Source organism: Suncus etruscus, chromosome 1 (assembly GCF_024139225.1).
Source record: "Suncus etruscus isolate mSunEtr1 chromosome 1, mSunEtr1.pri.cur, whole genome shotgun sequence".
NCBI lineage: Eukaryota > Metazoa > Chordata > Mammalia > Eulipotyphla > Soricidae > Suncus > Suncus etruscus.
Window position 1 is genome coordinate 186433041 of NC_064848.1, and position 16961 is coordinate 186450001.

Below are 16961 nucleotides of genomic sequence, written 5' to 3' on the forward strand. Positions count from 1 at the left end.
TTCTTGGGTGTCTCTGTTCTTGGTTTCAGGAACCTGTGAGACCAAGAATATGCCTAACACCCCAGACCTCAGTTTCGCTTCCTGTGGGCCCCATTTCCCTCCTCTGAGAGCAGGTGAGGGAGAAATGCGCTGACAGGAGTGCATAGGGCTAGATTTAAATCTGGGCTGTTTCAGGCCTGAAGAGATAGCACAGTGGTGTTTGCCTTGCAAGCAGCTGATCAGGACCAAAGGTGGTTGGTTCAAGTGCTGGTGTCCCATATGGTCCCCTGTGCCTGCCAGGAGCTATTTCTTTCTTTTTTTTGTTTTGTTTTGTTTTGTTTTGTTTTTTTGGGCCACACCGGTGATGCTCAGGGGTTACTCCTGGCTATGCGCTCAGAAGTCGCTCCTGGCTTGGGGGACCATATGGGACACCGAGGGATCGAACCTCGGTCCATCCAAGGCTAGCGCAGGCAAGGCAGGCACCTTACCTCTAGCGCCACCGCCCGGCCCCCAGGAGCTATTTCTGAGCAAATAGCCAGGAGTAACCCCTGAGCATCGCCGGGTGTGGCCCAAAAACAAAAACAAACAAACAAAAAAATCTGGACTGTTTCTAGGAGGGAGAACTGCTTCCCCCACTCTATCAGCATGAAGCAACCCCACTTACTCGGCAATGGGGTGAACTCCACAGCCGACATGCTGGTCACCTTGCTGGGGTCGAGCTCCACGCGGTGGTACTCGAAGATGGTTCTCCGGCGAGACTCTGCAACAGAGAAATCATGTGTGCCACAATGTCAGTGAGAGAAGAAACTGGAATTGTCAAAGGAACTTGAGATGCTCTGAAATTTCCCACCTATCACCAACCCCAAGAATCATAGCTAGAGGTTGTTGGTGTCCTCCTGCTGGGCAAGGTGGCCAGTTATGAGCTGGCTGTATGAGAGAGTTTCCCCAGAACAAGGAGAGTCACTTAGAGATGATCTGCCCAGCAGCATCCTTCTTTCTTTGGGAAACAGCAAGGCCTTTGGGAGAACTGAGTCAGCCATTTCCTGCATTTGGCCTATGAGTGAATAAAACCTCCTTGTTCTCCCACAATAAAATTGTCTGGGAACAGGGTTGGTTTGCAAGTGATAAAACCACAGGTTTAGAACCACCATTTGCCTTGCACACAGCCAATCCAGGTTTGATCCCCAGTACCTTATATGGTCTCTTGAGCCCTGAGAGTCTCTTGAGCCCCCAAGAGTGATCCCTGAGCAGAGTCAGGAGTAACCCCTGAGCATCACTGGATATAGCCCAAAACAAAACAAAACCAAAAAACACAAATGCAGACTGGACTTGTCAAAGGACCTGATTCTTTCAGGGATAAACACAATAAACAGGAGGTGCACAGATCCAGGACCGTATGCCCCAGAATCTATCTAGACATGTTAGGAAGTAGAGAGAAAGGAGAAAGAATGACTTCTGATAAGGCAGAGGTCAGAGATGGACAGAGGTTCTCCAAAAGTCAGTAGTCCAGGAATAGGGTTCTGTGATAGAATACCTTCCTTGCATGCGTGAGGCCATAGACTTGATCCCCAAACAATCCAACATCACCATGTATGATTTCCTCAGCACTGTTGCTGTTGTCTCTGGGGAATGTCACAACAAAGATGGTGACACCAACACAGGGAAAGGGAGAAATGAAAAGAAAGCACTCTAGGGGCCGGGAAGGTGGCGCTAGAGGTAAGGTGTCTACCTTGCAAGCACTACTTAGGACGGACCGCAGTTCGATCCCCCGACATCCCATATGGTCCCCCCAAGCCAGGGGTGATTTCTTTTTTTTTTTTTTTTTTTTTTTGGTTTTTGGGCCACACCCTGTGATGCTCAGGGGTTACTCCTGGCTATGCGCTCAGAGGTTGCTCCTGGCTTCTTGGGGGACCATATGGGACGCCGGGGGATCGAACCGTGGTCCTAGGCTAGCGCAGGCAAGGCAGGCACCTTACCTCCAGTGCCACCGCCCGGCCCCTGGGGGGGGGGTGATTTCTGAGCGCATAGCCAGGAGTAACCCCTGAGCGTCAAACGGGTGTGGCCCAAAACAAAAAAACAAAACAAAAAAAAAAAAAACAGAAAAGAAAGCACTCTGGTCAGGCACACGTTTTGCAGAAATCAGGACCTGAGTTCACTGGGAGGTTTGTTTGTTTATTTGTTTTAGTAGTGTGAGAACTTTGGGTCATTCTTGACTATATATACCCAGGAATCACTCTTGGCAGTGCTCAGGGTACCATATGGAAAGCCAGAAATTCAATGGAGATCAGCAAGGCAAGCACTATAGTCCCTGTACTATCTCTTTAGTATCCTAGGACTGGATTTTGAACCTCACTAAGACATGACCCTCATATACCACTGAGTAGCCCTGGAGAGCCCTTGGTACTTCTGGGGTGGTCCGGTGGTTTCCAGTACCACAGAGCCTGGCATTGAGCCACACCAGGTTGGCCAAGTTTTATTGCTTGAAGTGGATCCCAGTTTCCCCTGAACACTCTTCAGGAGACAAAATATAAAATCAAATAATAGCCCAGCTCAGCTTTACCTGCAGGTGGGGTGGTGAAGGGGGGCTCCGGAAGGGGATGCGGGAAACACAGGCTGTGTAAAAGCTCTTGGCTCACTTCAGAGCCCAGCTTGTACTCGTTTGAGTGCATCGCTTGGGAAATGGTTTTATTTTTCTGCAATGAGTTATTTGCCTTTGGATGCTCTCGCCCACATCTGGGCCTCGCCCGCCTGGGGATGATACCATCCATCTGTGACCCACAGACCCTTCCGGAACCGCCACAGTGCTGGCGCTTTGAGAATCTCTGTCCTCGGCTTCTACTCATCCAAGGGCCAACATCGTTCAGGCCAGACCCGTGAAAAGCCCTGAAGAGAGCTTTCCTGGGCTTGGTTTACTTTCATCCCAGACATTAGCAGGAGAAAGTAGGGCTAATGAGAAATCAGAAAACTTTCTTCCAAACAGGAGTTTCTGTTTTTATTTTGGTTTTGGTTTTGGGCTACACCTGGTGATGTTCTCAGGAATCATTCCTGATGGAGCTCAGGAGACCATATGAGATGCTGGGAATTGGACTCAGGTTGTCTACATGCAGATCAAGAACCTACCCACTGTGCCATTTCTCTGGCCCCTTAAATGGGGAGTTCTGAGCATTTAAGATGGGGGTTCAAGACAAAGTCTTCATTCAAGGTTTGGTTTTATCCTTATTTTTGTATGTTTTATTATTCAGTCAATAATTTTGATACAAACCCTCACAGAAAACCCTCAAAGCAATGAGAGTCTTCACTCCAAGGGCTATCATCCAAGGAGAGGAGGAAAAAGGAAGCCTCTTCAGCACTAAAGCAAAGTAGAAAAATGAGGGACAATCCCAAGATTCAAGAAATTCAATAGAGCAGGAAAATAGGAAGTAAGACATGGCAAGAAGGGGAAAAGGTCTTTCCCTATGAATAAAAAGCTTTAATAAAGACCACTTTAAGGGCCAGAGAGATAGCATAGTGGTAGGGCATTTGCCTTGCATGCAGCCAATTCAGGACGAACAGTGGTTCGAATCCGGCATCCCATATGGTCCCTAGAGCCTTCCAGAAGCTATTTCTGAGCACAGAGCCAGAATAACCCCTGAGCGCCCCGGGTATGACCCCCCAAAAAAGAATACTTTAAAGGGGCTGGTGAGATAGTATAATGGGTAAGGCATTTGCCTTGCACATGACTAACCCAGATTAGATCCCCAGCATCCCATATGGTTCCCTGAAACTGCCAGGAGTGATTCCTGAGAGCCAGGAGTAACCACTAAACACTGCCAGGCATACTCCAAAAAATCTAATTGTACGTGGGCAAGCCTTGCTGCCCCTCCCCACCCCGCCTTTCTGTACTTAATTCCAGACCTCCTGCTTCCCCCACCCACTACACAGCCAGCCCAGAGGTACAGCTCAGGCTTCTGACATTTCTGAACTAATCCAATATGACTTTGGCTTTAAAAGCAAAGGAAAGTTTCTTGGTCGAGGAGAAGGTCCAGTTTATTAGGACTCCAATGGCTGTTCTGGGGTTCAGCGCAGGGCAAACTGCCTCCAGAACCCCAGCAGGAAGCCTTCATGTAAGATTCCACTGAGCCATCTTCGTCAGTTCTGACGTGGACTGTCCTAAAACTGCTTTCACATGGACCATCAACTAGGGAATTTCTTAAATAAACAGAAGAAATTATATTGATTTCTAGGGACCCCTCTAGCTCAGGAAAGTACCTCTAGGCCGCTCTGTAGGTTTTGTTAGTCTTCTACCTCCTGGTGAGGAAGCCTTTTCACTCACAACACAGTCCCTCTGAAAACCTCTGTACCCCAACTGCTCTGAAGGTTGCAGAGTCACTAAGCTCAGGAACAAGGTCAGAAAAACAGATACCGGTTTTGGAGTAGGGTGTCTGCCTTGCACATGGTCAACCTGGGTTCGACCCATTTGGTCTCCTGAACCTCACCAGAAGTGATCCCTGAAAGCAAAGCCAGGGATAACCTCTGAGTACAGCTATCTAAAAAAAAAAAAGAAAAGAAAGAAAAAGGAAAATCTAGCCAGGCTGAAGAGAAAATTCTGGGCTGATGGAGAGAAGTAAAGATTTTGTCAAGGAGTAAAAATGTTGGGGTGGGATCTTATGCAAGGAACTGCATCTCAGAGTTACAGGCTGCACGGGCCAGGCAGACCAGGGTGGCTGGACAGCAGCGTTCAGAGATGCACCCAGAAAGGTAGGTGTCCCCATGGCCCACGCCCTCATAATCTACCCACTCTGAGGGGTTTGACTCCATGCTGAATGCAGCACATAAGGAACCTGAGAGTGGCTCTTGGGGTTTGAAGATGACAAGAATCTCATATGGGGCCCAGAGAGATAGCACAGCAGTGTTTGCCTTGCAAGCAGCCGGTTCAGGACTTAAGGTGGCTGGTTCGAATCCCGGTGTCCCATATGGTCCCCCGTGCCTGCCAGGAGCTATTTCTGAGCAGACAGCCAGAAGTAACCCCTGAGCACCGTCAGGTGTGGGCCCCCCCCCCCAAAAAAAAAAAAAAAAAAGAATCCCATATGTCCTGGCTCCCAGAACAGGCACAGCTGCCCTCCTCTTATTTCAGGTTTTTTGTTTTGTTTTGTTTTGGGCCACATCCTGCGGTGGCACTCAAGGGTTACTCCTGGCTCTGTGCTCAGAAATTGCTCCTGGTTACTGGACCATGGGGGATGCCAGGATTCAAACTGGGGTCTGTCCTGTGTTGGCCACAAGCAAAGCAAATGCCTTACTGCTGTGCTGTCACTCCTCCCTTCCCCTGTTATTTCAGGTGGGCTCTGCTTCTGCTCCCACTCTTCATTGTGCCTCCTCCATCTCCCTATCTTTCAATGAGACCAACGTTCTTTCCAGAACCACAGGGGAACCTCAGAAGCAGCTGCTCCCAAAGGATCTGACTTCCTCTGATTCACCCTCTTTTAACTGACAGATCCAAACCCACTTCCTGAGACTACCATAATTAGGCCTCGAGGGAGGCCAGAGAGAACAGATCAGGCCCTGCATGAAGATTGGTGTTGCCTGGGATGGACATGGGATAGAGCAAGGAGTATAGACACAAGAATTCTCTAGGGGCTAGAATGATAGCACAGTGGGGAAGGCATTTGTTTTCACATAACAGACCTGGGTTCGATCCCTGGCATCCCATATGGGCCCCTAAGCTTTTCAGGAGTGCTTTCTGAGCTCAGAGCCAGAAGTTTGGTACAAACCACCAAGTTTGGTACAAAATAAAAATATAAAAAATAGTGGCCAGAGTGGTAGCACAGTAGTAGGGCATTTGCCTTGCACGGGACTGACCCAGGACAGGCCTGGGTTCAATCCCCAGCATCTCATATGGTCCCCTAAACTAGAAGCAATTTCTGAGCACAGATCCTGGAGTAACCCTTGAACACCGCCAGGTGTGACCCCTCAATATATATAAATATATAAGTAAATATATATATTTAATATATAAATATATAATATATAAAAATATAAATATAACTATATATAAAATTAGAAAAAAAGAATTTTCAGCAAGGCAGTCTGGGGTGTTTGGGAGTAGGGTGGTAGAGGGGTGGGTCAGATTTTGGAAATATCTTGGGATAAAAATATTTTTACCTCAAGAAGCTGGACCTTGAGGTAAGAAGTACACAGAGCTGGGCCAGAGAGATAGGCTCAAAAACCAAAAACCAAAACAAAACAAAAGTACACAAAGCTTTGAGATTTGGGCCCTTCAGTCACTAGTCCAGTCATGAGAGACTGATGACAGCTGGGTCAGAGGTGAGTTGCCAGCAGCTTTTGCCCTTATTTGCAATGCCTTTACCCCTTAATCCTAAACAGATTAATTTCTCGATTAATCCCTCAATGGATTAACAAGAAAACCAGTAATGGCGAAACCAAAGTAGGGAATGGAGCACAAAGAGTTCCTGGTCTCTGTAAATGGCTATATAAATATGCAGCTAACAAATACAGAATAATACGTAAATGGATCATTACCAGGACATCTGGGCAAAGTTTTAATAAGGTGTAATATCCTTTATATTAGAGGTGTTGAAGAGGAAGAAGATGGGAAATGAGAGAATAGCATTTTGGGGGTGAGGGGCTTCTTATATACATTTCTAGACCATAAAGATTTGTTTCTTTTTCTTTATTGGGGGAAGGGTCACACCTGGTGGCACTCAGGGGTTACTCTTGGCTCTGTGTTCAGAAATCGCCCCTGGCAGGCTCAGAGGACAGTATAGGATGCCCTAAATCCAACCGGAGTCTGTCTGGAGTTGGCTGTGTGCAAGGTAATCACACTACCACTGTGCTATCACTCCTGTTTGTAAGGGTTTTTTTGTCCTGTTTTGTTTGGGTTTGGTCTAGTTTGCTTTGCTTTGGTTTTCGGGCCACACCTAGTGACGCTTAGGGTTTACTCCTGGCTATGCACTTAGAAATTGTTCCTGGCTAGAGGGACCATATGGAATGCAAAGGGTTCGAATCGAGATCCATCCTAGGTTAGCACGTGCAAGGCAAACATCCTACTACTTGTGCCACCACTCAGGCCCCGTGAGTTTTTTTTTTTTAATAAAAGCACACAGAGAGACTGGATAGCACAATAGATGTGCTATCACACAGCTGACTGGGTTCAATCCCCTTCATAACATATGGTTCCCCTGAGCCCACCAGGAGTAATTCCTGAGTGCAGAGCCAGGAGTAACTCTAAGAACTGCCAGTTGTGGTCCAAAAACTAAAAAGCAAAACCAAAAAATTCACACTGGCATTAAAGACATGGCACAGGGCCTGGAGAGATAGCACAGCGGCGTTTGCCTTGCAAGCAGCTGATCCAGGACCAAAGGTGGTTGGTTCGAATCCTGGTGTCCCATATGGTCCCCCGTGCCTGCCAGGAGCTATTTCTAAGCAGACAGCCAGGAGTAACCCCTGAGCAATGCCGGGTGTGCCCCCCCCCCCAAAAAAAAAAGACATGGCACAGAGATGAGGACTCTGGCCTTGCATACAGCCCAATCTCATTTCATTTCTGCATTGCGTGTGATTCCTGTTGGAGCACAACCAGCTGTGTGATCACATCCAAGACACTCCATCTCTCTGGGTCCTGAGTGTTTATTCAAAGGGACTGGTGTGCACTGGACCAATAGCTCAGTGGGTGAGGTGCTTTCTCGTATGTGGCCAAACCGGATTTGATCCTCAGCACCCCGTGTAGTTCCCTGAACCTGTCAAGAGTGATTCTTGAGGGGCCGGAGAGATAGCATGGAGGTAAGGCGTTTGCCTTTCATGCAGGAGGTCATCGGTTCGAATCCCGGCGCCCCATATGGTCCCCTGTGCCTGCCAGGAGCAATTTCTGAGCCTGGAGCCAGGAATAACCCCTGAGCACTGCCAGGTGTGACCCAAAAACCAAAAAAAAAAAAAAAAAAAAAAAAAAAGAGTGATTCTTGAGCACAGAGCCAGATGTAAACCCTTAGTACCACCGGGTGTGGCCCACATCATCACTCCCTCCCCTAAAATAAAAGGGACCAATGTATAATTGCCTCACTGACAATGTTGGAAGAAACAGTAAGATCCAGGAAGGCTGCATGTGGGGCAGAGAAGGATTTGGAATCCTTGAGGCACTGTGATGACCCTTGTTCCACACCCTGTGGGGTCCCTGTGGGAAGGGAGGGGGGTGAGTGAAGGATATATGGGCTTGAGTCACTTCCTCCAACAGTAGAACAGGGTAAACATGGTGGGTTGGTACTTTGAAGATCAGGTTCCAGAAGATTTTGGCCTGCAGCTTTTCTTGCTCACCCTCTCTGACTGCCTTACTTGCCTGCTCTGATGGAAGCCAGCTGCCATGCGGGAAGCTAACCAAAGGGGAAGCCCCCATGGCAGGAACTGAGGGGGGGGCCTCCTTGACTCCTTCCAAGAGCCCAGCATGTGGGCATTCGTGGAATCAAACCCCTGAGTCAGGACCAAGATGATCAGGAGCTTCGTAAACACTCAAGGGCAACTCTGAGGGACCTAGAACCAGAGCCCCATCAGGCTGTGTGTTGCTTTTTTATTGGGGAGGGGAGGCATACCTGGCTATGCTCAGTAGTTTTTTTCTGGTTCTGCAATCAGGAACACTGATGGTGCTCAGGTGACCATACGGGATGCCAGGGATTGAGCCCATGTTGGGTGTGTGCAAGGCAAGCGCCCTACCTGCTGTACTATCTGTCATTCCAGCCTCCAAATGCATGTTGCTTTATGATCCATAGAAACTCAGAGAGATAAATGTTTGCTATTAGAAACCAAAACATGGGAGGGGGTGGATTTGTTATGCCGCCATAGCTGACCCCTACAGCAAGGGTGATGCTGAGCAAGAAAAGGTGCAAACCACAATCATGAAACAGGGCATTGTAAGCTCTGGAGGAGCTACTTGCCAATATCTAACACAGTTAGAACCCTGGAGCTGGGGGCTTAAAGGAGAAAGAGTGGGAGTCATATACAGAGCACTCAAGGAAGCAGTTATTTGGGGGATGGGGTCCTCCCCAGTGGTGCTCAGAATTTTCAGGGAATCTTTCTCAGCAATATTCAGTCAACTGGGCCATGCTCAGGTCCTGAATTTCAGTGCTGCTTGGCCTCGGTAGGACCCAGCAGGGCTCCCTGGAAGTTCTGGGAGGCACCCAGGATTATGCTCAGCAGTGCTGGAGGTGGGGGAAGGCATGCAGTGCCAAGGGGTTAAACTTGGGTCCTTGTATGTGCCACACACATGGCCCTGATCTTGAGCTATACCCAGTCCTCTTAAATAAGAAGTTAACAACCAACAAGAGGGAAAGTACTTCAGTATTTTAACAACTACCAGGGCCACAAATTGGTACACAGGGAACTGTGGTTCTGGGTCTTCTCTCCATGGAAGAAGTGGGCCTTAAAGTGCTGTAAAGGGGTTGCACAGAGTAGGGAAGCCATGGCTTAGGGCAAAAGGGGGAAGGAGCCTTCTGCAGCCACACTGAGCCTCTGCTCCAATTGTTCCAAACAGATGCTGGATCTAGAACATGAGCCTCTGGCTGGAAAAATGCTCCTCAGAGTAGCCAGTGACTAGCAAGAGCACTAGAACAGAAGCAATGGAGGGAAGGTTTCAGGAGTGTTGGGGGAGGAAAGGCGGGTGGAGGAGTCATGGGTGTGTTGCAAGCATATATTTAAGGGGGCCCTGGTAATGTACTTTTGGGGATAAAAAATAAGAGATTCCATAGCCCTTAAGTAGCCCAAGGGCATGACGGCCACATTCCTTTAAAATACAAATCCTAAATTCTTTGGAGAGGAAAAAACTGAAGCACCCTCCTGATGCAGAAATCCAAGGCCCCACCCAGAGAAGGGTGAATCTCTCAAGAGAAGCTACAGAAGAATCTAAGATTATGAGACCATCAGCAGTGCCAGGGATAAGGATATGAGATCATCAACAGTGTGAGGCTATCCTGTGACAACGCCCAGATTAACTTCTAGGTATGCAAAATCCCAAGATAAAACTCTTTGGAAGAATTTGTATAAAAGAATTTGTACAAAAGCTCCTCCTCCTGGAAGCCACTTGGGGCTGCTCTTCAATACGGTATTCACCCTTGAACATGGATCTCATTGGCTTGTCTCTGTTTCTTTGCTTATTTCCATTGTAGAGAAGCTTGTGTTCTCCCTTGAACATACACTTATTTCTTTCTCTCCCCTCACATTTTTCTAAATAAGTTTCACTTAAAAACTATCTTGCTTTGGGCTGGAGCAATAGCACAGCAGTAGGGCATTTGCTTTGCACGCGGTTGACCTGGGACAGACCAGTTTGATTCCCAGCATCCCATATGGTCCCCCAAGCCTGCTGAGAGCAATTTCTGAGCACAGAGCCAGGAATGACCCTTGAGCACCATTGAGTATGCCCACCCCCCCAAAAAAAAAACCTCAAAAAACCTGTAAAATATAAAAACAAAAGCAAAAAACTGTCTTGCTTAATCATTTCACCTCCTGAAATTCTTTGTGGAGGGGAAAGAGGACAAACCTGGAAGATTATGCTGAGGCTGGTACTGAACTGATCTAGGCGGTGCATTTGCTTGAGCACTGTTGTCCCAGGAGGGTGGAACAGAGAAGAGGAGGTGCCCTTTTCTGGAGTTTCTCCCTCGCTCCCCACTTTAATGAGCCACTGGCAACAGTTGGGATGGCTGTTAGGACCGGGCGGTACATGAGGGGCCCGGAGCATCTGTGGGTGTCTTGTTGGGATTCAGAACACAGGGTATTGTGGAATGAAAGCAGGGGCCTGGTCTTGACCACATGGCATCAGACTGTGCTCATGGAGGGGAGAAGGCCAGGGTCACTGGCTAGAAAAGCAAAGCAGAAGGATGGGAGGGTGAAATGTAGGCAGAACTCCTCCCTCCTGCCCAAGCCAGGTTTGGGCCATAATAGACCTAGCAACACATGGGCCGGAAGAAAAGGCCGGAAATCAGCCATTTCTGGCCGTGAGGGAGAAAGTCCACATTTGCAGCTCAGCAGTGGGCAGGCTTTCTGCCCTCCAGCCCACTGGAGACACTCCTCCTCTCCACAGAACCTCTGGCCAGAGCCACCCTGATTATGCTGACAGCTGACTTAGTCCTAAGAGGAGCAGCAAAGAGTTGGCCCCCAAAGAGTTGGCCTCCAGAAACATTTGTCAGTTAGATGTCCACGCCTCACCACTCCCAGACACTCTAACTTGCTTCCCTCTGCTTCCCCAGCCCCTCGATACTCTGGAGTGTTTGTGGAGGTGTCTGAGTATAGCTGAGATCATACCTGGCAGCGAAGTACTTGTGGAGTAAGGTCTCTGCCTGAAATGTGCAGTCAGGTATGCAGGGAAAGCACCTCTGAGGAAGGAGGTGAGAAGAGAAAGGAAGGAGGTAGGAGGATGGGAGGATGAAAGGGCTGGAACATTTCTGGAAGAAAGTGGGAGGAGGGCCCGGAGAGATAGCACAGTGGTGTTTGCCTTGCAAGCAGCCGATCCAAGACCAAAGGTTGTTGGTTCGAATCCCAGTGTCCCATATGGTCCCCCATGCCTGCCAGGAGCCTATTTCTGAGCAGACAGCCAGGAGTAACCCCTGAGCACCGCCGGGTGTGGCCCAAAAACAAAAAAAAAAAAGAAAAAGAAAAAAGAAAGTGGGAGGAACGGGGCCAGAAAGATAGCATGGAAGTAAGGCGTTTGCCTTTCATGCAGAAGGTCATCAGTTCGAATCCGGCTTCCCATATGGTCCCCTGTGCCTGCTAGGAGCAATTTCTGAACATGGAGCCAGGAGTTTCCCCTGAGCACTGCCAGGTGTGACCCAAAAACCACAAAAAAAAAAAAAAAAAAGGAGGGAGGAACATGCTTTTCCCAGTTCCTCCTGTGGTAGAGAAGCCACAGAGAAACATGGTTGGTGAGGACAAGGCTGGAACATGTTGACACTGGCTTCCTGACACCCAAGTCCTGGGAGGTTCCTCTGTCACCCAGAGAGGAGCTGGGGGAGGAATGGTTGTGTTCCAGAAAGACTAGAAACCCTCATTTGGGCTGAAGATGTAGCATTGTGGCCAAGTGTTTACCTTGCCTGGGTGAGACCCCAATGGGAAGGGAGTTTCCAGTACCACAAAAAACCCTAACTTGGGGTCAATAAGCGCTGTTTGGAAGGGTCCTGGGATTCCCTTCATACCACCCCAACTATACCCAGAACTCTGCCTCCTTTTCTAAAGACGTTTTGAGAAAAGCAGTCCCTCTGCTTTCTCAGAGAAACACTGGAGGTCCTGGTGCCCCTTTCAGTTCCACCAAGGCACCTGCCACTGTCACACATACTGTCCCAGCCCCTGCCAGAGGTGCAGCTGGTTCCTGAGTACCTACCTGGCACCCCAGGGGAGGGGTTGAGGAGCATGAAGGCATCTGAGAGGCCCGTTTTGACAGGGTGCTGGGATGAACTGATCTCCAGGACAGACATTGGGATCTGCAGCAGGAGAGATGAGGCTCCACTGACCACACACACACACACACACACACACACACACACACACACACACACACACACCCCTCCCCTGGACCTCCAGCTGCATGTGCATGCTCAAAGGCAACTCAATCCCAGATGCCACAACTAAAGTCTCCCCCACACCCTGTCTCCTTGCACAGTTCTAACCTCTGCACTTCTGAGTGAAAGCTGTAGGTCATCCTCACACCTCCCTTTTCTTTACTCTAAATCCTGCTGAGTATCTGCTCACAGTATACAATTCTCTCCTGTCTTCTCATCTCCCACCACCTTATTCCACATCATATCTCTCTCTGTCTCTGTCTCTGTCTCTCTGTCTCTGTCTCTCTCTGTCTCTGTCTCTCTCTGTCTCTGTCTCTGTCTCTCTGTCTTTCTCTGTCTCTCTCTGTCTCTCTGTCTCTCTCTGTCTCTCTCTCTCTCAACCCCTCCTAGTGTCTCTAGGAGAGATGCTCTGAAGCCAGAACAACCTGTTTCTTGGCAGTGCCCGACAGCCCTTCTTACCATGTTGCTCTAGCTCTTTATGACATCTCTCTGGCCCCCAAACAGATCTTTGTCCATGGTAAATGTGGTTGTGCCCCTGCCCTGTCTTGCCTCTTCCTTAATCCCCTCCTTCCATGCTTCCTCTTTTTCTTTCTTTCATTTTTTGAGGGGTGCTCAGGGGTTACTCCTGGCTCTGCGCTCATAAATAGCTCCTGGCAAGCTCAGGAGACCATAAGGGAGGCCAGGGATTGAACCTGGGTCCGTCTCGGGTCATCTGCATGCAAAGCAAATGCCCTACTGCTGTGCTATCAAACAGGCCCCTGTACCTGCTTTCCTTCTAAAACACATTTCACTCTCTGCTTCTGTGACTTGTTCACCTCCTGTAGATTCCAACTCTTCTTTCCTTACTATCTGGACTCAACCTTAGTGCCTCACATTACAACCACAACCTCAACCACAGAGCCACAACCTCAGCCCAGACTCTTTTCTATAGGGAAAAGGGCCATCATCCCTGGCCCTTCTCAGGTCAGCCATGTTCCTGAAGTCAAGGACCTGCATTGTACTTAGGAGTCCTTGTCACAGCACGTTGACACTGGTTCCTGCAGTGAACTCTCTATCTTGCCACCAGACTTAGCAGGGCCAGGTTTAGCAGGGCCAGGCCTGCAGACAGTTCATGATCGCTGGGACCCCAAGTCCACGCTGGGCCTGTAAATTTTCCAGAGAGTCTGCAGCTGAGTTCACACACCTCTTTGTAGCCAAAGACAATACGGCCATCATAATGCAGAGCAGCCTGGAAGGTGAAGCTGCCCCTGTCTTCCCGGCCATGGAGGTACACGTGGTCCCACTGGACAATGAAGACGGTACCTGGAGATAAAAGTGAGGCTGCTATAGGAGGAGAACCAGGAGGCATCAGTGATAGAACAGGGCCTCGGGAGTGCCTGTGTTTGCAAACTTCTCTGGAGCAGAGTTGGGCAGCTCACACACCTCAGCTTGGGGATCCAAGCTGGAGGCATCCAGATGGCTCTGTTTTATTTCCAGCCCTCCCCCGAGAGACAACACTTGACCTCTCCAACCCCATTGAATATTTTTGCCTATTGTGGCCCACTTTGGGAGGGAAAGGGGCAGAGGTGGAAGAATTGTCTGTTCTTCTGGAAGGGCAAGGGATGGAGATATTCAAGGAAAAGTTGCAAACTTTAAGAAACAGAAGGGCCGGTGAGGTGGCACTAGAGGTAAGGTGTCTGCCTTGCAAGCGCTAGCCAAGGAAGGACCATGGTTCCATCCTCTGGCGTCCCATATGGTCCCCCAAGCCAGGGGCGGCTTCTGAGTGCTTAACCAGGAGTAACCCCTGAGCATCAAACAGGTGTGGCCCCCCCCCCCAAAAAAAAGAAACAGAAACAGAAAAAGGGAACCAGAATTGTCCTAGTATGGGGAAGGTACATGCCTTGCATAGGGAACATCCAACCCCTAGTCTCCCCCTCCACATGATTCCCCAAACACCAGCTGTGGCTTTAAAACAAAAAACAAAAAAGAAACATTCCTATCTCTGTGGTTGAAGCCATAGTGTATCATGGCTGTGTGATCTTGGACAAACCCCCTGCCTCCTCTGGGCTTTGGGCTCCTCTAGGGAAGCTGGACCAAGGGAATCCTGATGCTGGGCCCAGACACTGAGCTTCTGGACTCACCGTTGTCCAAGTAGGCGACTGTGGAATTGCCCGAGTAGCCAGGGTTGAAGTTGGCCATCAAAGGGGCCACGTACTGAGTGGCCGTGAGCATCCGGTGGATGATGTCCCCCATGAAGATGAACCCTAGGGACAGGGACAGGCAGGGGACATGCTCATTCTCCTGCTTCCCAGGCAGAGGGAGCTGGATCTCATCCCACAGGCTGGAGGGCACTGGAGCGGGTGTGAAGGCAGCAGATGTTCCCCCAACCTCTCTGGGGACGCAGCTTACTCCTCTGCCTGGCTGGAGGGTCTCTAGCTCCTATGAACAGGAAGCTCCCCCAGGGGCAGACTCCTGATAGCAACCTTATCCCTCTCATTTAGAAGATAAAGAAGCACACACACACACACACACACACACACACACACACACACACACACACACACACACACACGGGGTTGATCTTCCACTGGAGTGGATTCCCAAGAGAGCCCCAAGTGGACACCTTCCAAGTGCAATCCCGAAGTCCTGTCTCCACAGACCCTCGCCCCCAGCTCTAGCTGAGCTTACAGATCCTGGGGGTCCCAGGGCAGCCTTACCACCAGTTGCTATGGTGATCTGTCGCAGAGGGTGACCATAGAAGGGGAAATCAAAGGACAAGACCACTCTCTGCAGGGGAGAGAAGAAGGTCAGCATTGCTGAGCTGAGGTCCCAGGTCTGGGCACCCACCCACATGGTATCTTACTGGTCTGGACAGGGGAAGGGGCAGGCGTGCCCAGAGCCACGACCACACCCCAATTTTGACAACCCCTCCTGGAGTCCCCTGAAGGGTCTTCCAGACCACAGACTTTGGGTGATCACCATACTCCTGCCCAATTGGGTACTAGTGCCCACCCCTGCCCCCCACCAGTTCATGCCCAGGGCACTCACCGAGGCCTGCCAGTGAGAATTCGAGAGGATTCTGTGGATTTTCACGTGGCTCCGATTAGCTGCAGCCATGTCCACCCACAGCTCCCGGCTGCGGGGCTCCCTGGGGCCGTAGAGACGGGACACATAGTAGTTGTGGTTGTCTTCCTGCCACCACCAAGACAGAGGTCACGAGGGAATGAGGTGCTGGGTGGGGGGCAGGAGTCACAGGGCTCCCAGGGTGCTGGGCTGTGACCCAGATGACTGGACTAGGCCTGGGAGCCCCGAGCTCCCTGACCCCAAACAGTTCAATATTTTCTGGGCAAAAAGGCACATTCAGTGTTGCTTAGGGATGACTCCTGGCAGTGCATGAGGGACTATATACAGTGTTAGAAATCATACTATGGTCAATCGCATGCAAAGTAAATACCCTGGTCCCTGACATCTCCAGGGCCCCTCAGTTTCTGACTCTTGGTCAAGTCCCAATGGTTTTGTCAGTCATGTCCACACCTGTGGTGCCCAAGTGTCACCACCCCTTTTCCAGCTAGGCCCATTGCCCTCAAAGTCCACCCAAAACAGAGCATGGAGAGGCCAGAGAGTGCACACAGAACCCTGATCTCAGCAAGCTTCTGGAAATAGCCTGAGAGCTAGAAGAGAAAAAGCAGAAAGAACTGAAAGATTTGATACCCAAGAAATATCTCATTACAGAGAACTAAATGTTTCAAGGAGAAGTAGGTTCTTTTTCAGGGGACCATATGGGCTTCCGGGGATAGAACTGCAGTCTGGCTTTTTGCTGGCTGGAACTGAATCTGAGTCTTTGGACTTCAGTTTTGTCCATCCGAATAAAGCAAATATTTCCACGAAAAAAAAAAAAAAAAAAAAAAAAAAAAAAAAAAAAAAAAAAAAAAGAACTGCAGTCTGTCCTAAGTAGCGCATGCAAGGTAAACATGCCCTACCGCTTGTGCCACTGCTCCAGCCCCGTAGTAGGTTCTTGAACTGGGGGAATGACTAGTCTGATGGAGGAAGTAGAGACACCTCCCACACCCCATGAAACCCCACAGGAGATAAGAGTCCAGATACAGTCACTAGGGCTGAGAAAGGGGAAAGGAGACATGCGGACTTGCTTTAATTATTTTTATTAGTAGGAGATTGTTTTTTGGAGGGCTATGACTGCAGTCCACAGGTATCACTCCTGGTAGGGCTTGGGGGACCATATGGGAATGTAAGGGGTCAAACTTGAGTCAGCTGCATGCAAGACAAGTGCCCTACCCACTGAACTCTCACTCTGGCTTAAGTCATGAAATTTAATCCCCCGAGGATCCCAGCAGGGAGCTGTAAAGAACCTGCCAGAGCACAGAGGGCATATTCTCTGTCCACACTGCAGCAAATCCAGGGCTGGGGCTCAGGTCCTGGCAGATGGTTGGCAGAACAGCAGCCAAGGAGGGGGACGGGGAG

The 16961-nt window shown here is 49.6% G+C and overlaps 1 protein-coding gene across 1 annotated transcript in view; it reads right to left on the bottom strand.

Moving 5' to 3' along the window:
- PLXDC1 (plexin domain containing 1) overlaps positions 1-16961 on the bottom strand; it is a 61241-nt gene that overhangs the window by 22602 nt on the left and 21678 nt on the right. Inside the window, exons 3-8 of the mRNA XM_049779597.1 lie at positions 15531-15674; positions 15200-15269; positions 14624-14746; positions 13687-13805; positions 12326-12425; positions 644-739 (exon numbers count right to left, since the gene is read on the bottom strand). Coding sequence (XP_049635554.1) covers positions 644-739; positions 12326-12425; positions 13687-13805; positions 14624-14746; positions 15200-15269; positions 15531-15674 — 652 coding nt within the window. The remainder of the gene's footprint in view (positions 1-643; positions 740-12325; positions 12426-13686; positions 13806-14623; positions 14747-15199; positions 15270-15530; positions 15675-16961) is intronic.